The sequence below is a fragment of the Sinocyclocheilus anshuiensis genome, unplaced genomic scaffold (genome assembly GCF_001515605.1).
Source record: "Sinocyclocheilus anshuiensis isolate Anshui unplaced genomic scaffold, SAMN03320099.WGS_v1.1 scaffold1053, whole genome shotgun sequence".
Classification (NCBI taxonomy): Eukaryota; Metazoa; Chordata; class Actinopteri; order Cypriniformes; family Cyprinidae; genus Sinocyclocheilus; species Sinocyclocheilus anshuiensis.
In genome coordinates, this window is record NW_015555711.1 from 1,806,484 (window position 1) to 1,832,582 (window position 26,099).

General features: G+C 37.8%; 4 protein-coding genes across 6 annotated transcripts in view; 1 reads left to right on the forward strand and 3 right to left on the reverse strand.

The window, feature by feature from the left end:
- Positions 1-930: 930 nt before the first annotated feature.
- On the reverse strand, positions 931-6,947 carry LOC107671993 (calcium-independent phospholipase A2-gamma-like). Its single transcript, XM_016465016.1, has 9 exons — positions 5,239-6,947; positions 4,257-4,406; positions 4,002-4,159; positions 3,703-3,797; positions 2,982-3,153; positions 2,843-2,900; positions 2,569-2,763; positions 2,284-2,479; positions 931-1,504 (listed from the first exon to the last, which is right to left on the reverse strand). Exons 1-9 carry the CDS (start codon positions 6,598-6,600, stop codon positions 1,242-1,244), a joined length of 2,649 nt encoding a protein of 882 aa, XP_016320502.1. The 5' UTR covers positions 6,601-6,947; the 3' UTR covers positions 931-1,241.
- A 605-nt stretch (positions 6,948-7,552) lies between these two features.
- On the reverse strand, positions 7,553-11,089 carry LOC107671996 (uncharacterized protein At5g50100, mitochondrial-like). Its single transcript, XM_016465022.1, has 4 exons — positions 10,680-11,089; positions 10,289-10,467; positions 9,740-9,961; positions 7,553-7,739 (listed from the first exon to the last, which is right to left on the reverse strand). Exons 1-3 carry the CDS (start codon positions 10,800-10,802, stop codon positions 9,928-9,930), a joined length of 336 nt encoding a protein of 111 aa, XP_016320508.1. The 5' UTR covers positions 10,803-11,089; the 3' UTR covers positions 7,553-7,739; positions 9,740-9,927.
- Positions 11,090-11,444: 355 nt separating this feature from the next.
- LOC107671995 (nascent polypeptide-associated complex subunit alpha-like) lies at positions 11,445-21,905 on the reverse strand. Of its 2 annotated transcripts, none has more exons than XM_016465021.1 (8): positions 21,824-21,905; positions 20,867-20,942; positions 12,925-13,010; positions 12,727-12,804; positions 12,480-12,626; positions 12,071-12,199; positions 11,812-11,934; positions 11,445-11,567 (listed from the first exon to the last, which is right to left on the reverse strand). In XM_016465021.1, exons 2-8 carry the CDS (start codon positions 20,934-20,936, stop codon positions 11,553-11,555), a joined length of 648 nt encoding a protein of 215 aa, XP_016320507.1. In that variant the 5' UTR covers positions 20,937-20,942; positions 21,824-21,905; the 3' UTR covers positions 11,445-11,552. The 2 variants fall into 2 exon arrangements, with proteins under 2 accessions (XP_016320507.1, XP_016320506.1); XM_016465020.1 differs by lacking the exon at positions 21,824-21,905 and adding an exon at positions 21,718-21,784.
- The window catches only part of LOC107671994 (tuftelin-interacting protein 11), a 6,904-nt gene continuing 2,699 nt past the window's right edge, over positions 21,895-26,099 (forward strand). Inside the window, exons 1-8 of one of the 2 annotated variants that reach the window (XM_016465017.1) lie at positions 21,895-21,967; positions 22,659-22,871; positions 22,962-23,118; positions 23,641-23,794; positions 23,940-24,067; positions 24,559-24,714; positions 24,796-24,987; positions 25,507-25,821. In XM_016465017.1, coding sequence (XP_016320503.1) covers positions 22,666-22,871; positions 22,962-23,118; positions 23,641-23,794; positions 23,940-24,067; positions 24,559-24,714; positions 24,796-24,987; positions 25,507-25,821 — 1,308 coding nt within the window. In that variant the 5' untranslated portion in view covers positions 21,895-21,967; positions 22,659-22,665. The remainder of the gene's footprint in view (positions 21,968-22,658; positions 22,872-22,961; positions 23,119-23,640; positions 23,795-23,939; positions 24,068-24,558; positions 24,715-24,795; positions 24,988-25,506; positions 25,822-26,099) is intronic. The other variant, XM_016465019.1, reaches the window with a different exon arrangement.

Here is a 26,099-nt window from a genome sequence, read left to right on the forward strand (position 1 = left end):
ATGTAATTCAGATGAAGCAGCTGACTCACAACTCTCAGCTCAAGTCAGAAAGGAGGATGACATTATAATGAAACATGCATTGTTTAGCTAACAGTGACATCACACTGTTTTACAGCCAGTAATGGTGGATCTCAAATAGCAATATGGTAGATACACAACTTTTAATATAAAAAATGTAATAAACATAAATTCATTAAATATATTTAAATATAATTAAATAATAAATAAATAAATCATATATGTAATATAATGAAACTTACCCAAGTTGATATTTCAGTGGTATTTCATACTTCAGTGTTCAGTGTTCAGATGGAGGATCCTGTGTCTGTTTTCAATTTACAAAAGCATCATTATTGTTTTGTCTCCTAAGCCATGACAGTCTGTCAAAAATCCTGTGATAAAAAAAAATCCACCAGTTGTTTGCAGTTTCAAGCAGAGGTTGAAGTAAAATAACTTCTCAGAGGGACAAATCTGCACAACTGTCCAAAATAACAAACAGTGCTCTTGACTGATGTCCCAGTCACCACTAGTCACATGAGCGATGACATTTAAGCATGGAAAACATCACTAAAATCACCATGATTAGACACTCTAATATACCGTATTGTATATTTAAAAGGAAATGGTCACACTGCCATAATCTGTCACTGTGTATGGTAATGATTTTCTATCATCTTTATAGTGAGACTAGTAGACAATATCCATAGGTTTTGTTTTAAAATCAATCCCATGACATTTAAAATGTCAAAACCACTGCATTTCCACTGTTCTCCCATTATTTCTATAGTCTGAACTTCACGGTTAATGTATTAAAAATACCTGAATTTTTAATTATACTTTACATCATCTCATATGTGCTTTAATCTTATTTAAAATATATATTATATTTAAAAAAAAAAACATAAACTAGTGATTATATAGAAGTAGTGCTCTTAGTTTTATTTCATTTCATAAATTAAAACAGAAATAAAGAAATAAATACATCAGTCTATAAATATTGACATTCATACAGAATTTATATTGGCATATAAGTGCTCAATACGTTTAGTCTAAAATGGCTGTGTATTTGATTTGTAACTTCTCTTACATGATTTGTAACTTGTCAAAACACAGCCCTTCACAATCTTGTGCGACCAGTAAGGACATATCGTTATAACTTAATGATGTTTTTGTATTATAGCTTTCATCCACATAATTGCATACATTCAACTGAATTCTCGTCAGTACTGTGTAAAGTCCACTCAAGCCCAGCGCTGCTGCAGCTCCCACGCTTTCCCCCCGATCCAGTCCCGTGTTTTCCAGATTGCTGAGCGTTCTGTCATCAGCACTTCACACAGGCGTTCCAGTTTGGGTCGGTTCCGGTCCAGGTACAGCTGTGTGTCTTTCTGCAGCTGATGAAGCACTTCAGGCCTGCTTTCATCCAGCGTCACGTTTGAGCTCAGCATCGGGTTAAAGCGGAAATACACATTCGGTGATAAGAGGTCATCCAATAGAGTGTGAACACCTGAAAATGACAGTATGAACAATATGTTGGAATGAACCTCAGTATATCCAAAGGGTTTTTTTTTTTTTAAGTGAAGTGCATATGCAAGTGTTTGCAAAACAGCACAGCTGGCTAAATGCACATTTATTTTAATTTTTTTCTTCCTAATAAAAATGTTAGCTTTTTTTACTTTAACAATTATATTCAGGATTTAAATGTACATTTATCCAACTAAAAGTTTTGTTTTATTCTGAAGTCATTATTTTAAGAGCCACAAAGAGAATGTTTTAAATAATTGTAAATTGTTTATTGTGCACAAGTAATAATTTCAAAAGTATTCTTTGCAAGTGCGTGCCAAACAGCACAGTTTTGACTGGCTAAATGTACATAGCATCAAAAATAATTTTGTATTTATTTTTTCTAATAAACTTTGTAGCTTTATTTTTTATAATTATATTCAGAATTTAAATATAAATGTATTCAAATAACAAATGCTTTTATCCAAAGTAATTATTTAACCATAAGAGCCATTTTTTAATTATTCAATAATTATAATGTGTGTATTGTACACAATTCATTATTGTAAAAGTATGTATTAATTATTAATAATATATTAATAATTGTATAGTTGTCTATACTGATAATTGTAAAATTGTGCTCATAGTGGTATAAGACAAACCCATGAAAGATACCTTTTTTAAAATTAAATTGTAAATTGTGCATTGAACACAATAATTGTAAAATTATTATTTGTAATATTAGTAAATGTAAAATGCTTCTCATAGTGATATCAGACTAACCCTCAGTATCGGTGGCGCTGCAGATCAGGTTGCTGATTTTGGCTCTCAGACTTGTGGAAGTTGCAGGCCCTCTTCTAGCATTATCATAGCGACCAGTTCCCAGTGACAGCACACACTGGAAGGGCAGGCTGGGCCACAGCAGTCGGCTTTCATGGACAGCCAGAGCACAAGGGTTATTGAGCATAAGACCACCATCCTGGAGAAAAAAGAAAGGAAAGAAGGTCTGGATACAAGTATATTTTGAGTCCTCAAATTTACTAGCCGTCTAAAATGGACTGTTCTGACCTGGTGTATGTCGCCATGAAGAGGGAACTCCTGGAAATATCCTGGAGCAGCAGATGAGGCCCGGAGAGCCTGCCACAGCCGGTATCCTGATCCTCCGGCATAGCGGCTCAGTCGTCCCGGAGCATGGTTATAGTTGCGGAAGATAAATGCTTTCGGACTTTTTCCCCAGTTCACTACGGCACTTACGGCAGACACCTGTGTGAGAAGAGAACAGCAGTCAGGAGATCACGAAAACCTGGATTTGAAAAAAAGCCAGATGCTATCTTTGATTGACCTTTGGGCTCAGCTCATCTCTGGCTGTTTTAATTAAAATCTCCTCCCCCATCTTCTCCCTATGATGAACATGTAGGAATAGTTAAGAAAGCAACGCTGGCATTAATACAGTATAGTTTTTTTTACTGTGTAAATCCAACCTTAAGATCATCTCCCATGTTTCTGTGCTGTAGTAGGAGTGCGTCCAGCCCATCTTCACAGTACCAACCAGGGGGTTTTGTCGAAAAACATCTGACCCGAAACGATGATACATCTCTTCACATTCATCTAAAGAGATATGAGCTAGACCCAACATAAAAGCCAGAACTGCTCCTGTACACCAAACGGAGACAAAAAGTTCATTATATAATATATAGGTATGTTATGTACCAAACATAGAGTAAGCTGGTCATTATTGCAAAATGAACCCAGACAAGGTGATTGAGAGCCCAATGCGGTAAATTATGCAGTCAGTTTTTACTATCTTTCAAAAGTTTGGGGTTGGTAAGATTTTTTAAAATGTCTCTTATGCTCACCAAGGCTGCATTTATTCATATATACAGTAAAAACAGTAACATTGTGAAATTTTTAGCATCATTACTCCAGTCTGCAGTGTCACATGGTCCTTCAGAAATCATTCTAATATGCTAATCAAGAAACATTTCTTATTATTAACAGTGTTTAAATGTTTGTGCTGCTTAATATTTTGTGGAGACCATAATAAATGTTTTTCAGGTTTCTTTGATAAATCAAAAGTTAAAAAGAACAGCATTTATTTAAAGAAGAAATCTTTTGTAACAAAAAAAAAGTTTGACCCCAAACTTTAGAATGTTCATGTATATATGTTTAGAATTGTAGAATAGTTTTGTCATCCATTATTACCAGTGCTGACTCCACATATGTAGTCAAAGAGTTGATACACTCGTTTTCCTGTTTGAGCCTCCAGCTGTTTTAGCACTTGTAGTGGAACTAACCCTCTGTAATACACGAAACAACTTTACGTAAAAAGCCATCTTGTCGTAAACACGTTTGTTTATATGAGGGACAAAAATATTTGACTTTTTTCTGTAAATTGCTCACAGATGTTCAGCATCCTTAAAAAGCTTTTTTGGAAAATGTATTGGATCATATTTGTCCAATTTTACAGGCATAAACTGTTGATTAAATGTGGTGTTTCCTACTTGGTTCCGCCTCCATCAATGGAAAGCACCCTGACCCCACAACCTCTGACCGGATCCACATAACCAATCAGAGCGAGAGTTTCCCTGATGACTTCTTGAAGTTTTTCATTCATCCAAAAGGTCCGGCAGCATCTAAGCAGCTGCATTGCTGCTTTTTCCTATATTTAATCAAAGAAATTAATCGAAAATTCTGAATTTCTACAGTTACAAGAGAGGTCTATATTTGGTGAAGGGATTGAGTGTTTTACTGTATACCTGCCACACCACAGCCTTGCATGCTGGGTGCTGAATGAGGTGAGCGTTCAGCTCCTCCACAAAGGAAGTGATAGATGATGGTACTGTAGCCTTTTCCAGTCTCTTCAGTAGAACTCTAGTCATCTCATCTGCCTTTCTCCTCCTTAAAACCTAGAAAACAGATTTCCTGCTATAATGAATCAATTTCATTGGCTTCAAAGCAGATTCACTGCAAAAATAAATAAATATATAAAAAAACTAAATAAAAATAAAAAAGGCTTTTACAAAATAAACACAAAAAATAAAAATAAATAAATACCGTTGTAGGATTTACTTTAAAACAATTTTCACTCAGAAATGTGTAAGTTCCACAAATAATTACAAAGAAACAGCAAGTAACACATTACATTTTGAGAAAGATGGAAAAATTTTTTCCAGTACAATGAACTCGAATAATCTTTGTTTTATTTACAACATTTACAACATTTTTTACTGTGTACTACAAGCAAATGCAAATGGATGCATTGATATTAAAATTCTGGCTGACACAATGAGCTGAAAATCATTTTCATGTTATTGCCAGTGACTGATAAATAAAATGATGTTCTATTTTGACTAAGCAAGGCAAAAATAAAACACTAAAAATGTAAATGCTACAAAGTGAATTTAGGCATCACAACACTATAATGTACAATATGAAAAATTTATATAAATTTGGGGATTTGCAAAAAAACTAAACAAAAAAAGGTAAAGGTGTTATGTTATTAATGAATTAACAATCATAATAATCATTTAAAAATCTTCAGGTAACTGATATGGTACCTATATTGTGCATCCCTAGCACATGGACCAATGGGGAAAAAAAGTATATCAGTACTCCTAGCTGTCATTCACTCAATGGAACTCATACTAGTTCCAAAATTCAATTGCCAACATACTTGAGTAGGGGTGTCTGATTAAATTAATTATGATTTCTGGTCATGCCAAAGTCAGCAAGACTCACTGTTTTATCCAGAATTTCCTCTGGGGTCCTTGTTACAGTTGTGGTCTGGTCACTATGCCTGGAAGAGCCCATTCCCAGGTAGCTGCCCACAAAGTCAGGTATAGTTGAGGGTTTCAACAGACACTCAAAAAAGGACACTGGTTTTTCCTGGATCACAGTGTACTTATGTGAACCTCTGTAAAGGTTTAACTCTCCATCTACCTCCTCATTCTCTGAAGCTGCAGATCCTTTAAAGTACCGGTTAACGTGGTTGGCCATGCAAGTGTAATTTTCCCCAAAGCGAGTGGTGAGGCTGCTCATGTGGAACAAGCCTGGGGATTTGGGCTGAAGAAGTGGATCTTTAGGTTTATTTAGAGTGTCCAGTGAAACTGAAGTCTTCAAGATGTTCATCTCAGTATGTGGTGATTTCTCAACAGTATCTGCTACATTTGCTCCAAAGTATCGGTTGATGTGACGGGCAAAATGGAGATATCCTTCATCCCAGGAAATAGATACATTGTTATCAATCTCTGGTCTTGTACCCATACTAATGTTTTGCTTAGTTTGCGCAGTTTTCCTACAAAGACCACTTTTATTATTCATAACTCTTCGCTTTCTGCTTCTAGACCTTTTGAGCCCATCATCCGGTGATACCTCCATGTGAATTTGCTTTGCTGGATTTCTAGAGAATACAGAGTTAATGTGATTGGCCACATAGATGTAACTCTCCCCAAATCTGTTTGCCAAGGAACTGATGTGGAACAACTGTAGTCCAGGATAGGCTGAGGTCAAAGGTTGATGTGAGGAAGATTCAGAGACCTGCTCAATGGCAGGTGTCCCTACAAAAGCTCTGGACTCTCCAGTGTGTCTCTCTCTCTGAACTCGTCTTGATGTTCTGGTTAGCGGTTCCTGCACTGCACACATCAATCCACCTTGCCCATAATCTATCACAGATACCTGTTTCTGCTTAAAGTACAAGTTTATGTGTCTGGAGAGATGATTAAAAGACTCTCCTAATCTCAGTCCAAGCAAGCGCAGCCGAAAAGTAATCCTGCTGTGCTGGTAAACTCCAATGGGAGCTTCTGCTTTGAAAGTCTCTCTACTGGAGGTTGAGTATAATCGATACATCTGAAGGCCCCATACATTCTCATATTTCATATTACTGCTAATTGCTCCAAAAAGTCTGATAGTCTTCTTTGATCTATGAGATTTGAGAGGGATTCTCCTTGTAGACTGAGAGGAGCAGATACTCTGACATGACCTATGAGGCCTCCTGACAAGGTGAGAAACATTTCTGATGTTTGTGAGCAGATACTTGTACAGTAACCGGAGCCGCTTTGACCCCAGGTGAGTGACCCGGGTTTTGTCGAGGTACCAAGCCATCAGTGAAGCACCAACAACAACAGAGACCAAGCAGATGATCTGAATGAGGACTGAATGAGCATTGGCAGCAGAATCAGAATCATGGAATGTCTAAAATAGAAAGAAGCAAACAAAAATTCAGCAAAGCGAAAGAGATTCTTATTCATAATGTGTCTGTCTGTCCTTGTGGTGTATACTTAAGAGAAAGGTCAGTTCTTTGTATTTATTCCCATAAATAGGAAAAATAATGAAGATCATTATAATGTTTAATAATGTAGACCACAGTGTTGATTTATGTTTGTACGCCCCCTCCTGGTCAGTTATGGAGGATTTATATACTTGTGTTACTTATATATAAAACTATAGTTAAATTAAATAATGAAATTTCGCAATAAATAAATAAAGTGTAAATAAATGTCAAAAATACATCCATGTCCAATGGACAAATGTAACTTATGTTATCCATTTACTGACTTTTTCATTATTTTTTGACAAGTTTGGCACCACAAATCCTCCATAGTCAATTTCTTTTATAGTTTGTACTTGTGCTAATTTATCAATAGTAATTCAAAGCAAATCTTCTAATAAATGACACACCGCCATGCAGATTACAAACCAAATAGTTACAGAAAAAAGTGAGCCAATTCGATTAATAAACATTCAGTCCCTTTAACCGTGGTTTTAATTAGACAATTTTAATTAAGTCTTTAATTCAACAATCTCTTTAGGGATTTTGCAGAGTGGATTTTATAAACCATTCTGTGAATAAGAACAGGGTGACTGTGCTCAGAACTATGAAATAGGACACCAAGGTGTCGACTGTAGGTCAGAAAAATACCCCGTTTGGTACTTCCATGAACCTCCAGTACATATTTATAGTTGCCTGTTGGTCACATGGCAGACAGCAGAGAAGTGCAACTATTTGCCTCTTTTGTCTTTATTGTGATCTATGAGGACTGGCAGACAAGGTGAGAAACATTTCTGATGTTTGTGAGCAGATACTTGTACAGTAACCGGAGCCGCTTTGACCCCAGGTGAGTGACCCGGGTTTTGTCGAGGTACCAAGCCATCAGTGAAGCACCAACAACAACAGAGACCAAGCAGATGATCTGAATGAGGACTGAATGAGCATTGGCAGCAGAATCAGAATCATGGAATGTCTAAAATAGAAAGAAGCAAACAAAAATTCAGCAAAGCGAAAGAGATTCTTATTCATAATGTGTCTGTCTGTCCTTGTGGTGTATACTTAAGAGAAAGGTCAGTTCTTTGTATTTATTCCCATAAATAGGAAAAATAATGAAGATCATTATAATGTTTAATAATGTAGACCACAGTGTTGATTTATGTTTGTACGCCCCCTCCTGGTCAGTTATGGAGGATTTATATACTTGTGTTACTTATATATAAAACTATAGTTAAATTAAATAATGAAATTTCGCAATAAATAAATAAAGTGTAAATAAATGTCAAAAATACATCCATGTCCAATGGACAAATGTAACTTATGTTATCCATTTACTGACTTTTTCATTATTTTTTGACAAGTTTGGCACCACAAATCCTCCATAGTCAATTTCTTTTATAGTTTGTACTTGTGCTAATTTATCAATAGTAATTCAAAGCAAATCTTCTAATAAATGACACACCGCCATGCAGATTACAAACCAAATAGTTACAGAAAAAAGTGAGCCAATTCGATTAATAAACATTCAGTCCCTTTAACCGTGGTTTTAATTAGACAATTTTAATTAAGTCTTTAATTCAACAATCTCTTTAGGGATTTTGCAGAGTGGATTTTATAAACCATTCTGTGAATAAGAACAGGGTGACTGTGCTCAGAACTATGAAATAGGACACCAAGGTGTCGACTGTAGGTCAGAAAAATACCCCGTTTGGTACTTCCATGAACCTCCAGTACATATTTATAGTTGCCTGTTGGTCACATGGCAGACAGCAGAGAAGTGCAACTATTTGCCTCTTTTGTCTTTATTGTGATCTATGAGGACTGGCAGCGGCCTTTGCGTCACGTTGTGTACAGACAGTTCCACAACATGCCTGTATCCATGTGCTTAGGCACAGTGAATCAACGAGTCCTCTATTTAAAATGCCAGACATAGTAAAAATTCACCAGCAGCCCCAGTGACTGCTTTCTCTTTTGTAATTTGTTCCAACGTGTAAAATATTAACACAAAGGCTGACCCTAATGTATATCATAAACAACTGAGAATTTAAATGCTACACAAACTTCAGGATCTATTCTCAGACCCATATTCAGCAAAAATTACAAATGCACTAGTAACACGAGGTCTATATTTTTATATAAAAAAATGTTATTAAGCAATACATATTTTAATGAATGATAGAAATCTATTATTAGAGTCATAAATCTCATTGGCCTTAATAAAACAAACAAATCAGAGATATATACACACACTGTCTATTGGTTGTAATTCTGTAAGATAGAGTGTGAATGTTTACAGTGTGTAGCTTAAGTATTGATTACAACTTGTAACATAAAAAAATCATATTTTATTCTTCACTAAAACAGAAGGTCAAGTTAAGTCCAATTCAACAAAGCACACTTAACCTTGAGGGTCACTTGTAGATTTCAAATAAACTAGTTATTTTGTCTTACCTGTCGCTCTCTCTTTTTCTCCTGAACTTGACTTCAAGGTGATAAATAAATGCTGACTTTCCTTCCAAAACACTTATATTGCTTGTTTTCTCTTGGATTACGTCCTGTGGTGTTTACACTTGTTTCTGTTGTGGTTTTTAATCCCACCCTACTCTGAAGTTAAAATCCTATTGGTTGGTTTAAAGGGACTACTGACCAAACCCCTGACCATTTCTCATTAAAGGACAAGCTGTCCTTCCGCATCTTAACAGTTGATGTCCAGTCAGGAGGCTTCTAAATTTAGAAAAAGTTCCCTCAGAACTGTTCAGTGTCAACACTCTGGCATCATTTCCCTCACAGTACGAGTAATTTATTGTATATACATATATCACAGTTTTTTGTTTTTTTTAAGTTGGAGATCTTAATAAAAGATCATTTATTCTGTTCACATATTGACATTACAGTTATATTCAGACTCTTAAATATTAAATGCAATAAACTTAACAAATAACAATAACAGCTGTTACTTCCAATACATCCATTGACCTGGAAAGTCTGTTTTAAAGCTCTCTATCCCTTATGACTATTTTTTAGCACAGTGTCCAGTGGTGCAGCCCTCTCTGCCGGTTCACTTCAGTCTGTTTCTTGCAAACACCCCATACGCTCGCTCCATTACAGGCCTGAACAGTGGGAGAGAGATGAACGTGCCAAGCCAAGCCAAACCCACCAGTACATCACTGTGAAAGCTGGAACTCCACGATGAATCTGCTCTCAGAATAACAAGACGTCACATTGAGGAATAATGAATTATATTTGATAAGGCGTTCCTTGAATTTAAATACCATACAAATGTTTCTGAATGTTTTAGACTGAGGACAACCAGTGAGAAACCATGAAAAAAATTCAAAAGAATCAAAGGAAAACCCAAAAGATTCATAGATTTTTTTCAGAAAGTTGGTAACTAGTTTAAAATTCTCAAAATTATTCCAAATGAGGGCGAGTAAATTATGACACATCATCATTTAGTGTGGACTTTTTAAATGCTCTTGTGACTTGTGAAAAAATAAATAGATAAATAAAATAAAAATCTCTCACCTTGTTCTCTCATCAATCACAGTCATTTCCTCCATTGCCATCTCATAACTGACTCCTTCATATTTGCTCCCATCATATTCTGGCAGTGAGATGTCCACAAAATCTACTTTATCTGCTCTATTTCTCTGAAGAAACCTAATTTCTTTAACACATATTGGGCATTCTCCATCATACAGCATCTATGACACAAAATGAACATGATACACTGCTTATAAGGATGCCTGGGTGGAAAGCTCATTAGGCTGCCTTCAAGATATTTCTTCTATGATACGTACAAGCTCAAAAATGTACACTCGTCTATATACAGTATGCGTGCAAAATATTTATTAGACTATCCTGGGCGTAAAAACAACGTCACTGTAATTAGCTTAAGGAAGAAGTGTGTTCTCACCCTTATAGTGTCAGAAGATCCTTGTCCTCTCTTTAGAGAGCAGAACAGTCGCTCTGCAATAACGACTCTCGTTCTGGAGTCGGTATAACGTAAAGCTCCAACCAAAGGTAATCTGATAGCCATTTTAGTCTTATAAACTGATTTGACAGAGAAAGGAGCATTTTAAATTACGTGCTGTACTTTATGACTTGTTCCGATGTCTGTTAGCCAACTCGCTAAGAACTTACACAACACATTTAGGTAACGCGTTAAGAGACGAAGTAACTTAACACTTATTTTTACATACCGAGTAACGTATGCAAGCATGTGTGATGACGACATTTCAGTATTGCGGCATCAAGTTAATTATTGTATTTGATCATTAGTATATTATTCAAAACAAAAGCCAGTTCACACGTGAGATCACCGACTTTTCCAAAATAAAAGTCCCACACACTGTACATTCTAAATATATGAAAGAAAAAAAATAAATAAAAAATCGGGACTAAAAAAAAACTGTGACTGTATCTTCCACTTATTAAAAAGTAAATATGTAATCCGACACAGCCTCGACTGGACATTACAATCTTTATTTTAAATAATGTTTTTATACAAATAATAAAAAAAAAGAAAGATCCATCCCCAGACAGTGATATGAGCTATTCATATTTTTACTTTCCCTTGCTCTATGCAATTCATGTTTCGAGCTGCTCTGGACAAATTTACCAAACAATGAAATTAATTTCCAACAAAAGAAAAAAAAAAAACACAAAATACAACAAAATATATCATTTCATCAAGCCACGCCTTTATTTCTCTTGTGTATAAATTGTACAAACAATTGTGTAGATCAAATCAGCAACATCTTAATGTGACCCAGTCCCTGATCTCCATCTACATCGTCAATTCCTGTAAAGGCAGGCAAAAAGATGAATTAAGTAATACTGCTTGAAACCATGGCACCACATTTAAAGCCTGAGCTCTTCTCAGAACAAATGAACTGGCTTCAGGACAAATTCAGAAGAACGAAAGTCAAATGTTAATTCATCACAGAAGAGTTTTGAAAAAAAAAAAAAAAATTGAATTGTAAAATGCATTTTATTTAACTGCATAAAGTGAGAACTTTTAAAATAAAGTTATCAGTTTAACTCACCATAATAGCATTGACAATGTCATTATTGTTATTCTTCAGTGCACGCACGGCCTTTGCCCTAGATACATTGGCCTGTGACATGACCAGCTCAATGTCCTTGACCTCCACTCCGGTCTCATCAACCTGCAAATGGTAAAGCAAATCACTCATGAATGTGGACATTTACTTTTCACATTTGTTGAACACATCAACAGAAGACCTTTCATGAAGCATCTTCAGTATTATTCTGTTCTAGAATCACAATAGTGTTAACACTCACCTCTTCCTCTTCGCTCTCCTCCTGTACTGTGGGCGTCTGTGTGTTTTCCTGGATGTTTGAAACGGCTTCTCCTTGAACCTTGAACTTCTCTGCGGCTGCTAACTGAGCTTGCTGGGACAGATCTTCAATCTGAGAGGAGCAAAAAGCATCAGGATTTTAGTTTGTTTTGTGAGCTTCAGTGTGTTCTTCACTTACACCACTGTGAAAGTTTCCTCTCTCAGGACAGAAAGTTTGGCTTCATCAGACTCAGAAGAACGAAAGTCAAACTGTTTAAATCATCATCAAAAGGTCACTTAGGTCTAGATCACCAGGCAAGGTTGCCATGTAGAATTAGTTATCAACCTAAACAGGGCTGAAATAGAAGTACACCAACCTTAAATAAGAAAGCAGATTTTATTCTAATCTTTACCTTGGCCTCACCGAAGACAATGTAAGTATCTGAAGCTGGACTTTTGTAGACATCTGGTTTGGTGATGACAAAGAGAATGTTCTTGGACTTGCGAATGGTTACTCTGGTAACACCAGCAACTTGTCTCAACCCCAATTTGGACATGGCCTGGCAAAAAGAAGAAAGGGTACAGATAAACAACACTGCATTAATTCTAATTGAATTTGGTGTTAAAATTACATTCATTCAGTTCCTGTGGATGACCTACCTTCCTGGCTTTCTTCTCACTCCTGCTTTGTTTCGCTTTGCTGACTGGTTCCTCATCGATTTCAGCTGCAGCTGCAAGCTGTGGAAAGGGAACGCAATTTCAATTCATGTCAATGCCAAATTGTAAATGAAACGGTGAAAGAAAATAAAGCGGAGGGAAATTAATGCTTTTTGTATGTGCTGATCAAAAGAATCCTACCTGTGCCTGCTGTGTTTGTGTCTGTGCAGAGTCCTGGTCCTCCAGTTCAGGAACAGATTCGTCACTGTCAGATTCAGTGCCAGACCCTAAAACACCAAGACACATTAAGTTAATTTGCCATTAGACACATAGATTTTCACCAAAAATCCTGTTGGAATAGTCAAACTCTTCAATGGCAATGGAGAAAAGGGTGGATCAGTTTTACGGTGTTTTAAATTGCACAAATACTTTAATACCCTTTAATATACCTCAAAATAGAAGCAAACGTAAATTGCCATTATGCTTATAACTCTGAACAATATCCACATTGATAAACCATTCAACTATTGGCCCTATGCTCTTTGAACTACTTCCTGAAAAGCATCCAACTAAAGCTTTAATTTAACTCAAAAGACTAAGAAAAGGCGATTTCCAGACCATAGTTACCAGGCTAACTTTCACTGATGAAGTGACCCTAAAGAATTTGTGGGGAGGAAGCATTTGACAATATATACCAGCATATGCATAAAAAACAAAAACAGACAGAAAGAGATAGAAAGAGATACCCTTGTCGTTCTTGATGACTGGCTCCAGTATGGATGGGGCTTTAACTGGTTTGGGAACAGGGGCTGGCTCAACTTTAGTGACAAGGACAGGTTCAGCTTTAGGGGTAGGGGCAGCCTCAACTTTAGGGGCAGAAGCCTCAACTTTAGGAGCAGGGGTAGGCTTAACTTTAGGGGCCGGAGCGGACTTAACTTTAGAAGCTGCAGCCTCAACTTTAGAGGCAGAAACAGGCTTAACTTTAGGGGCAGCCTCAACTTTAGGGGCAGAAGACTCAACCTTAGGAACAGCAGCCTCAACTTTAGGAGCAGCAGCCTCAGCTTTAGGGGTAGGCTTGCCTTTAGGGGCAGGAGCAGCCTCAGCTTTAGAAGCAGGGGCAGGCTCAACTTTAGGGGCAGGAACAGCCTCAACTTTAAGGGCAGGAACAGCCTCAACTTTAGCAGCCGCCGCATCAGCTTTAGGAGCAGCAACAGGCTTAACTTTAGGGGCAGCCTCAACTTTAGGGGCAGAAGACTCAACCTTAGAAACAGCAGCCTCAACTTTAGGAGCAGCAGCCTCAGCTTTAGGGGTAGGCTTGCCTTTAGGGGCAGGAGCAGCCTCAGCTTTAGAAGCAGGGGCAGGCTCAACTTTAGGGGCAGGAACAGCCTCAACTTTAAGGGCAGGAACAGCCTCAACTTTAGCAGCCGCCGCATCAGCTTTAGGAGCAGCAACAGGCTTAACTTTAGGGGCAGCCTCAACTTTAGGGGCAGAAGACTCAACCTTAGGAACAGCAGCCTCAACTTTAGGAGCAGCAGCCTCAGCTTTAGGGGTAGGCTTGCCTTTAGGGACAGGAGCAGCCTCAGCTTTAGAAGCAGGGGCAGACTCAGCTTTAGGGGCAGGAGCAGGCTCAACTTTAGGGGCAGGAACAGCCTCAACTTTAGCAGCCGCCGCCTCAGCTTTAGGAGCAGCAACAGGCTTAACTTTAGGGGCAGCCTCAACTTTAGGGGCAGAAGACTCAACCTTAAGAACAGCAGCCTCAGCTTTAGGGGTAGGCTTGCCTTTAGGGACAGGAGCAGCCTCAGCTTTAGAAGCAGGGGCAGACTCAGCTTTAGGGGCAGGAGCAGGCTTAACTTTAGGGGCAGGAACAGCCTCAACTTTAAGGGCAGGAACAGCCTCAGCTTTAGGAGCAGCAACAGGCTTAACTTTTGCAGCAGGAGCAGCCTCAGCTTTGGGAGCAGCAACAGGCTTAACTTTAGCGGCAGGAGCAAACTCAGCTTTAGGGGCAGCCTCAACCTTAGGGACAGGAACAGGCTCAGCTTTAGGGCTAGGGGAAGACTTTTCTTTAGGTGCAGGAGAAGCCTCAACCTTAGGGACAGCCTGAGCTTTAGGTGTAGGAGCAGCCTCAGTCTTAGGGACAGAACGGACTGCAACTTTAGGGGCAGGAGTAGGGTCAATTTTAGGTGCAGCCTCAACGTTTGGGGCAGGTGCTGCTTTCTGTTGAGCCTTAGGAGCTGGCTTAGCTTTGGGAGCAGCCTTTGCTTTAGGGGCAGATTCAACTTTACTGGTAGAGACAGGTTCTGCTTTAGGAGCTGGTGGGGTAACTACGGGCATTATACTAGGTGGCATAGGTGGGAAAGCAGGCATTGTAAAAGGATTCTCAGGTGGTAAGAGAGGTGGGAGATCATCATCCTCAAATGCTGCAGAAGCAGGTTTTGGGGGAGCAGCAGTGGCTGTGTTCACATTTGGCACTTGGGCAGGGACAGGCTTAGCAGCTGCTTTTGAAGGCAAAGGAGTCTTGGCATCTGAAACAGCAGGGGTTGCTACTTTTGGAGCTTCAGGGGCAACCTTGGGGGCTTCAGCCACTTTGGGTGGACTGGCGGCCACAGCTTCTGTAAATGACTTTGGTGCTGGGGCAGCAGATTTAGAAGTTACTTTAAAGGCAACAGGAGCCACAGCAATTTTGGGAGAGACAGGGGAAGCATTTCCATCTCCTGCTGATTTTGCTACCTCTGGTACTGGTATAGCAAGAGACGGTAGAGCTGCAACTGGTGCAGGATCCTGAGCAGGCTTAGAGGCAGAGGGAGGTGCTTGCTCAGGTTCAGAAAATTCTTTTGCTTCCCTTGTTTGCCAGCCTTTACCACCCTGGGAGCAGTCTGCTCAGTTTTCCCAGCTTTCCCAGCTACAGCTGGAGTAGAGGCCAAAGGGGAGCATGGAGGGGTAGCACAAGGGCCAGAGGCAGATTTAGGAGAGGTAGGGGAGCTTGAGGAAGCAGATAGAGAGGAGCGTTTCCTGCGTCCAGCAGGAACTGGCTTAGGAGCGGTGGTGTGAGGAGAAGAGGACAGCTTGGGGTTAGTTTTGCCCTCTTTAGGCTTTGCCTGAGAGGGAGCAGGGGCCGCAGCAGCAGGTGTGGCTAATGGAAATAAAAGAGCTAGTGTGACTTTTTTGGCTATTAAAAAGTGCATGGTGTAAACCATCACATCCATGCTGGTTATGAGGGATGCTGTCAATTGCACGAATGTGTTAAATCGCTCCACAAAAGGACAACTGGCTACTAAATCAAACCAAACACACCTTGATTATCTTGTTAGAAATTTTAAGACTTTGTAAAAACACCACTCAACTGCACATGCGTGAACCAGACAGGAACTGGCAACGAACTACAGCATCTAAAAAGATTTGTAATAAACTAACATTGTTCAAAGATTAACACAATCTTTGGCACATTTAAAGTCCATGTAAACTGGATGTTGCTACCAACTTCAGTATTCTGATGCGGACTTTATATGCAATACTTTATGGTAAATTAGACTTAAAGACAATTTACTAAAAATCTGAAAGGACAATCACTCAGTTAAACAGTGTAATATTGCCTATTCAGCAAATAAAGTTGAAACTAAACTGAAATAGTGAATATTAGTAAGCAAATGCCCTCAGAGGCACAAGTAATAAACTGCATTTTGTTGAAAATATTTGTAAAAAAGTGGTGTATTGCTTCTACAGTACATGATCCCAATTAAAAACAAGTCTAAACATAAATCTATTGTGAAATAATGATCACAGAGCAATATAAACTTGGCTAAAAAAAAAACACTATTATGCATGAGATTGGATAAGTTTTATGTGCATTTGTGTTTAAAAAGACACAGTAAAATTTACCACGTTGCTGGTTAAAATTATGAACTGTAATCCCACGATCAGTATCGGTAGATTATCAATAATAGGCCACAAGATGCACTTCTAACTTTCATTACAAAAAAAAGAAAGAAACAAAATTCATAAACTTTACTTTACAACTTTCACGACAGACTACAGAGACAACAGAGTGCCCACTGCTAATTTATGCCATACAATGCCCAAGTCCCAACTTCAATTAAAATTCAAAAACAGCAGTTAAGAAATCAAGAAGTATGTGAAATGTATTCAATCAGAGAATGTATCAAATACTTAGCTCTTTTATTATAAATCTGAGGAGAAATATCATGACTCTCAAAACCAAGGCAATAACATTCTGCCTAGTGGAAAAACCTTGTCTCTTGCATGACAAAAATGCCCCTTGTAACTGATCCAAGAAATCATATTTCTTATTCATATTGTCATAACTGCAGTTTACCAAAGTGCTATCCAAGAGATATAGCCTACTGTTCCATATTTATGACTAAACTCGCCCAGTTTTTGACCAAGATTTGTATACTTAGTCAACTTAAAATGATTAATTTTGTTGCTTTAACACTTAGCTATAAATATTTACATTGTGAACCAAATGATGCTGTACATCACAACCTACACAAAAAAAAACTTGTTCCACAAAATCAGAATCATTGGGAGACTTCATTTGTAAACATGCTAAATTGCATGATTCTCTTCACAAAGACCAGAAAACCTTGCAAATACATTCACGTATAATAAATCCCTCCAATAAAGAACAATACATTTCCTAATCTAAGACAATAGCTTTAAAAAAAAAAAAAACCTTGTTATAAATGTCTTACAGCTATTCAGGTTGCAATCACTCAAGTTCAGTGAAATGTTAGGAAAATGTTCATGCAGAGTAGTACTGTCCATATTCCATGCACAAAAATTTAAGGATGCATGTGCTTTCTATATCACAACTCAACTTTAGTGTAATATTAATCAGTACAGGCAAACACACTGTTGAGCAAGGCAGTCCTGGATCACTCACTGGATTTTCAGAACTACCCTTTACTACCTCATTTCCAATCAATATATCCATTAAGTAGGCTAAATAATGAAATAAAAAAACTACACTGAACGTAAGAGCTGCAGCTTAAAGAGCTAATTCTTCCCAAAAACTGTCATAACTTCTTTTTTTTATGTTGACAAATGATATATATATAAATCCAGTTTTTTTTGTCTGTAAAATTAAAGTCAATAACATTCTCCAAAATATCTTCTTTTGTGTTCCACAGAAGAAATCCATACAGGTTTGGATCAACATAAAAATTGGCTGAACTATCCCTTTGCCAGAACTAGTGCAGTTTTTTTTTTTATCCAGGGAGGGGCTCAAAAACATTAACCTAAAAACCTCTAGCTGGAGAAATCTGACTCAAACAGCATCCCCACCCTTCAAAAAAAAATATCACCACTCCAACTAGAGAAACTCGCTTTGTGAAGTTTCTACAACAGCTGGTAGAGGACCATTAAAAATTAAAATTCTTTGCTTTCTGTTGCTTCCCTTGTTTGCCAGCCTTTACCACCCTGGGAGCAGTCTGCTCAGTTTTCCCAGCTACAGGACAGTCAGCTGGAGTAGAGGCCAAAGGGGAGCATGGAGGGGTAGCACAAGGGCCAGAGGCAGATTTAGGAGAGGTAGGGGAGCTTGAGGAAGCAGATAGAGAGGAGCGTTTCCTGCGTCCAGCAGGAACTGGCTTAGGAGCGGTGGTGTGAGGAGAAGAGGACAGCTTGGGGTTAGTTTTGCCCTCTTTAGGCTTTGCCTGAGAGGGAGCAGGGGCCGCAGCAGCAGGTGTGGCTAATGGAAATAAAAGAGCTAGTGTGACTTTTTTGGCTATTAAAAAGTGCATGGTGTAAACCATCACATCCATGCTGGTTATGAGGGATGCTGTCAATTGCACGAATGTGTTAAATCGCTCCACAAAAGGACAACTGGCTACTAAATCAAACCAAACACACCTTGATTATCTTGTTAGAAATTTTAAGACTTTGTAAAAACACCACTCAACTGCACATGCGTGAACCAGACAGGAACTGGCAACGAACTACAGCATCTAAAAAGATTTGTAATAAACTAACATTGTTCAAAGATTAACACAATCTTTGGCACATTTAAAGTCCATGTAAACTGGATGTTGCTACCAACTTCAGTATTCTGATGCGGACTTTATATGCAATACTTTATGGTAAATTAGACTTAAAGACAATTTACTAAAAATCTGAAAGGACAATCACTCAGTTAAACAGTGTAATATTGCCTATTCAGCAAATAAAGTTGAAACTAAACTGAAATAGTGAATATTAGTAAGCAAATGCCCTCAGAGGCACAAGTAATAAACTGCATTTTGTTGAAAATATTTGTAAAAAAGTGGTGTATTGCTTCTACAGTACATGATCCCAATTAAAAACAAGTCTAAACATAAATCTATTGTGAAATAATGATCACAGAGCAATATAAACTTGGCTAAAAAAAAAACACTATTATGCATGAGATTGGATAAGTTTTATGTGCATTTGTGTTTAAAAAGACACAGTAAAATTTACCACGTTGCTGGTTAAAATTATGAACTGTAATCCCACGATCAGTATCGGTAGATTATCAATAATAGGCCACAAGATGCACTTCTAACTTTCATTACAAAAAAAAGAAAGAAACAAAATTCATAAACTTTACTTTACAACTTTCACGACAGACTACAGAGACAACAGAGTGCCCACTGCTAATTTATGCCATACAATGCCCAAGTCCCAACTTCAATTAAAATTCAAAAACAGCAGTTAAGAAATCAAGAAGTATGTGAAATGTATTCAATCAGAGAATGTATCAAATACTTAGCTCTTTTATTATAAATCTGAGGAGAAATATCATGACTCTCAAAACCAAGGCAATAACATTCTGCCTAGTGGAAAAACCTTGTCTCTTGCATGACAAAAATGCCCCTTGTAACTGATCCAAGAAATCATATTTCTTATTCATATTGTCATAACTGCAGTTTACCAAAGTGCTATCCAAGAGATATAGCCTACTGTTCCATATTTATGACTAAACTCGCCCAGTTTTTGACCAAGATTTGTATACTTAGTCAACTTAAAATGATTAATTTTGTTGCTTTAACACTTAGCTATAAATATTTACATTGTGAACCAAATGATGCTGTACATCACAACCTACACAAAAAAAAACTTGTTCCACAAAATCAGAATCATTGGGAGACTTCATTTGTAAACATGCTAAATTGCATGATTCTCTTCACAAAGACCAGAAAACCTTGCAAATACATTCACGTATAATAAATCCCTCCAATAAAGAACAATACATTTCCTAATCTAAGACAATAGCTTTAAAAAAAAAAAAAACCTTGTTATAAATGTCTTACAGCTATTCAGGTTGCAATCACTCAAGTTCAGTGAAATGTTAGGAAAATGTTCATGCAGAGTAGTACTGTCCATATTCCATGCACAAAAATTTAAGGATGCATGTGCTTTCTATATCACAACTCAACTTTAGTGTAATATTAATCAGTACAGGCAAACACACTGTTGAGCAAGGCAGTCCTGGATCACTCACTGGATTTTCAGAACTACCCTTTACTACCTCATTTCCAATCAATATATCCATTAAGTAGGCTAAATAATGAAATAAAAAAACTACACTGAACGTAAGAGCTGCAGCTTAAAGAGCTAATTCTTCCCAAAAACTGTCATAACTTCTTTTTTTTATGTTGACAAATGATATATATATAAATCCAGTTTTTTTTGTCTGTAAAATTAAAGTCAATAACATTCTCCAAAATATCTTCTTTTGTGTTCCACAGAAGAAATCCATACAGGTTTGGATCAACATAAAAATTGGCTGAACTATCCCTTTGCCAGAACTAGTGCAGTTTTTTTTTTTATCCAGGGAGGGGCTCAAAAACATTAACCTAAAAACCTCTAGCTGGAGAAATCTGACTCAAACAGCATCCCCACCCTTCAAAAAAAAATATCACCACTCCAACTAGAGAAACTCGCTTTGTGAAGTTTCTACAACAGCTGGTAGAGGACCATTAAAAAAAACCCTTTAGAAAATCTAAAACAGGTGCAAAAACACCATAAAAATAGACTGATCAAACTTACAGTACCTGCCTTATTTTTTTTAAATAAAAAACTGCCAAAAGGATGAACGCTATAGCTCCAGGACTCCTCACACAACCCGTGTTCGTTTAGTCAGACATGCACATTTAAAAGCAGTACTAACCCGTCTCAGCCTGGGGCTGCTGCATCTCCTGCTCTGTAACAGGGACAGTTTCTGTGGCTTCGCCTGGCATTCTGGACTGCAACAGAAATCAACAATACACAAACATTACAAGTTTTGCAAAAAATTAAGTCAATAACATGTTTTAGACATGTGTTAGTCTGTGCTTTGTGCTCATGTGGCTACAACTATTCAAAGTGAGCAGTACACTAGGCCTCTGCTGTCAGCTGTTAACAGCCGGCTTGAATTAAACCCACTGCTGTGTTCACATCTGATCAAGTATCGAGCTCGAATGATAACATCTCACAAGTCCACTGTACGGAAACTGTGAGTTTGACAAAAAAAAAAAAAACACATAATATAGCATATTCAATATCATAACTACACAAAAGTATTGTTTTACAGGCTGTTCATAGGCGCGCGTGTAGAGTGATGCACATTTCACGTGTAACAGAGCAGCACTGTCCTCTATTAGAGCAAACACTACCCAAATAATAACAAAACAACGCGGACAGCAGGAAATTAGTTTTTGATCTTTCATAATATAATGTTACCTTGACATGTGTACCTCTGTATGTTTATAAATAATTAGTTTAATAGGCGAGATCAACTGTCCAATGAGTGATTATTACTGACGCACACAAAGCAAGTTCTTTTTGTCATTACATTGAAGAGTTTTCCCAAATATCGCTCTAGTCGTTTATAAAACTATATTTCGTATGATTTGAACGTTTCGTTACATTCCTCGCACACAGCGAGCGACGGCGCGTCTCGCTCCCCCATTTTGAACAGTCCACCGGTTGTGTTCATTAAGATATTTCCTCAACAATCAAGCCAAATAAATAAATCTTTACCATTCAGCACAGAGGAACACTAAAGCATCAATACAAGTAGTAAACGAGAGGTCAAACGCGTCAAAACAGCGTTGGATGACAGTAGATGTAACACAGAAGCACTCACTTATTCAGGGCACAGGATCCAAGATGGCTGTAAGAGAGGGCTTCTGACCTCCGCGTCGCTCTGATGTCACAGCTCTGCTTCCGGCCCCAACAGGAAGTTTCTTTTGGATACGCTTTTGCTGACAGCGAGAACCTACATTTTCAGGTAAAAAATATTGTTTATGTGCTTGAGCTCTGCTATTTTAGTGCGGTACTGTGTATACATTATTTAGACGTGATGGAGAATTCACAGTAACTGTTTTAAAAGAAAGAATGTATTTTTGTTTACAAAAAAGAGCAATGCTATGCTAACCTGACAATTGTTGAAATTGTTTGCCTGACGTAACGTTACTAATATTACGATCAAAAGCACTTTCTTTCATCGTAGGAGTTTAATGTGAGAAAATACATTAAGCAGGTTAAACAACTTTAACGTTATGTTATATACTGTTGTGCCTAAACCGGGGGTTTTCAGTCTTTTAGGTCACGGACCCCCAAATATCATCATCCTAAAATGTTAAAAGGCAGCGATATATTTTCATGTTTAAAGACCCAAGTTATACTTTAAAAATAATATTATATACATGAGAGAATATAATTAGTATATCTTTATTTTTTTTACTCTCTCATCTCTTACATTGTTTGATGTATTTTAGTTTTAATATCTATCTATCTATCTATCTATCTATCTGTGTGTCTGTCTGTCTTATTTTTTTTTATAATCGATTTGATCTTACATTTGTTACACAGTTTTTCTCTCAAATTTTCCATGGACCCCCTAGTACTGCTGCCCCTTGGGGGTCCCAAGACCCTGGTTTGAAAATCCTGGCCTAAAACATTCTTCTGTTTAATTCCAGCAGAGAGATGTCTATGTCCCATTTGTATGGACGTAGAGGTGATGAGGAGGAGGATGGTGTGGAAATTGAAAAGTTTGAGGTGACCGAGTGGGACTTGGCCAATGAGTTCAACCCAGACAGACGCAGATACAGACAGACTAAAGAAGAAGCAACTTATGGGATTTGGGCAGAGCATGACTCTGATGATGAGCGGCCCAGCTTTGGGGGGAAAAGGTATTTCGGCTGTTAAACTGCTAGAGACCTTAGTGACTAAGCGGTAAATGTCACTGGCAATGTTAAATATTGATATTTCTATACACACAGATCGAAAGACTATTCAGCTCCCGTGAGCTTTGTGAGTGGTGGCATACGAAAGACTGCAGCTGAGGAGAAAGCAGAGCAGGAGGGTTCAGATGACTCGAATGATAGTGGAGATGCACCTCCTCCACCCCGCGCTGCTGCTCCCAAAAAACTCCAAACGGTAAAGTGAGATGTCAATGCACAATAACAATGGCTTTAATTTTGAATATCGGATCCAAAAGTATGAGGGTTAATACAAATTTTAAAAAATGTTTTTGAAAGCCCAGAAGTCTTATTTTATTTGATCAGAAATACAGTAATATTGTTACATTGTATTACTATTTAAAATTATTATCTATTTTAAAATATCTAAAATTACATTTTTCCCAAGCTGAATTTTCAGCATCATTACTCCAGTCTTCAGTGTCACATGATCCTTCAGAAATTATTCTAATATGCTGATTTGATGCTCAGAAAACATTCATTCTTATTATTAATGTTGAAAACAGTTGTGCTGCTTAATAGTTTTGTGGAAATGTTTTGAGGATTATTTAATGAATGTCATTTCTGTCACATTTGATCAATTAAATGAGTCTTTGGCTCGTAGAATAAGAGTATTTCTTTCTTTCAAAATATAAAAGTCTTACTGATCCCAAATATTTGAACAGTAGTGTAATATATGTCTTTGAATTCTTTATTTTAGGGTGTGAGCTTTAAGACATCCCAGAGGTTTGCAGGTGGTATCAGAACAGGGCAGGACCTCGGATCCTGGGAGAAACACACACGAGGCATTGGTCAAAAACTTCTGCAGAAGATGGGCTACGTTCCAGGAAAAGGATTGGGCAAAAATGCTCAAGGTAAAACAATTCAGTCCTTTATTTCATACCTCAGTATACTGGTTTTACTGCATTTAGCTTATTGTGAATTATGTTATGCATCATGTGCTTACTTGGGGATGGTGTAATGATGTTAATGTCCTCTTATGAATATCTTTGTGTGTAGGTATTGTGAACCCGATTGAGGCGAAGCTGCGGAAGGGGAAGGGAGCGGTTGGAGCATATGGTAATGAGAGGACCCAGCAGTCCCTGCAGGATTTCCCTGTTGTAGACTCTGAGGAGGAGGAAGAGAAAGTAAGTCAGCGTGAGCAAATTCCTGGTGGTTACAGTTAGGGATGCGCCGATCCGATATTCATATCGGGTATCGGCTCCGATAGTGCCATTTTTCTCGGATTGGGTATCGGTCAGAGAGGGCCGATCTAAATCCTAGATTTTTTTCTTTTTTTTCTTTCGATTGTGCGAATTATTCTGTGTTACTTCTGAAGCCATACGATAGCTTAATGTGAGCTACATATGAATATTTAAGTCCTTACATTAAAGTTATTGTTCGCAGTGAACAAATCAAATTCAAATGCTCAATCAGCGTTGTTTAAAAAAAATGCACATATTCAAATAAGCAATTTAAATTAAATAAAGGGATCCTTTTAAATACAAAATGGAGTCAGGAAACTAAAAAGCATTTGACTAAACAGATCAGCAGCAGGTCAAATCTTTCTTCAAGAGCTGTTTTCAAATTGTTTGCTTCATTTATTTATTTTTTTTAAATTTTGATTCCATCTTTGAAGGAGTTTCAGAGGGAGTTGGGGCAATGGCGTAAAGAACCAGGAACGGCAAAGAAAAAGCCCAAATATTCTTACAAGACTGTGGAAGAGCTAAAAGCTCATGGCAAGCTGACCAACAGGAGCATGAGCAGACCTGCTGGAGAACTGGCTCAAGTTAAGGTGAGAGTGCAGAACACTTGGAGTAATGCACCTCTTATATATCTCACAAGAAACAGTTAACCCATCCCTCCTGTGTTTCAGGTGATCGATATGACAGGCAGAGAGCAGAAGGTGTATCACAGTTACAGTCATATGAGTCAGAAGCACAGTGTTCCTGAGGAGGCCCCTTTGAGTGTGAGCACACGAGAACAGAAGACCTCTGGCTTCTCCTTACCGGAGCTGGAACACAACCTCGAACTGCTCATTGAGCTGACAGAGCAAGACATCCTACAGGTACAGTACTCATAAACTTGCACTAATTTACATTTTACATAAAATAATATTGTATAAATTAAGTAATATAATGCTAATTATAAAATTGTATGTAATAAAAATAATTTAGTAGCCTGTTTGTAAACCTTCACATCTTACTTCTCATATTTATATGATAATTAACTTCTTAATAAATGCTTGTTTTGGTCAATGATGGAGACAAAAAGCTAGTTCTTATGCTGCCTTCAAGTGCTACTGGAAACGTCCTAATTCCTGCTTCTGAAATTGTAATTATGAGTTTGTTGTGGTCAAGTGCTTTGTTGTCGGAAAGAACAGAAATCATGGTGGACAGCCTATTTATTCTTGCCTGTTTCTTGGGCAAACGTTATTAAAGCCAAAAGGTATAATACGGTTAGAGAGGCCGTTCACGTCTAATTTCTGACTAGGAAACCCGTATTTATGATTATTTCTGATAGCACGTGAAGGCTGCATGAATTTTCTTAATTTCTGTCTGTGGGTTTGTGTTGTGTGTGTGTATAGAGTGCACGACGTCTGCAGCACGAAAAGGACACTGTGTTGACCCTGACCCATGAGAGCGACGCACTGCAGGTCAGGCTGGCAGAGGAGGAACAGGCTCTTGGTCGGCTGGAGCAGGTGATGAATCTGGTGGATCGTTTTGAAGCGGGTGATAAGGAGGGCAACCCTGCGCTCTGCCTTCAGGAGTGCGCTAAGATTTTTCAACAGCTGCAGACAGAGTTCTATCAAGAGTATAAAACCTTGGGTTTGGGAGACCTAGCTGTGTCTGTGGTGCATCCTTTATTGAAGGAGAGACTTCGCAGCTGGGATCCACTGAAGGTATACATTTTATATAGTATGTATTTATACTGTTCAAAAGTTTGGGCTCAGCAAGGTTTTTTAATGTTTTTGAAAGTCCTTTATGCTCACCAAGGCTGCATTTATTTGTTAAAAATTAGTGCTGTCAAATGATTAATTGCAATTAATTGCATCCAAAATAAATATAAAATAAAAATAAAATGTTTTTGTTTACATAATATATGTGTGTGTACTGTGTATATTTATTATGTATATATAAATACATACAAATACAATTATAACATTTTTAAAACATTTTT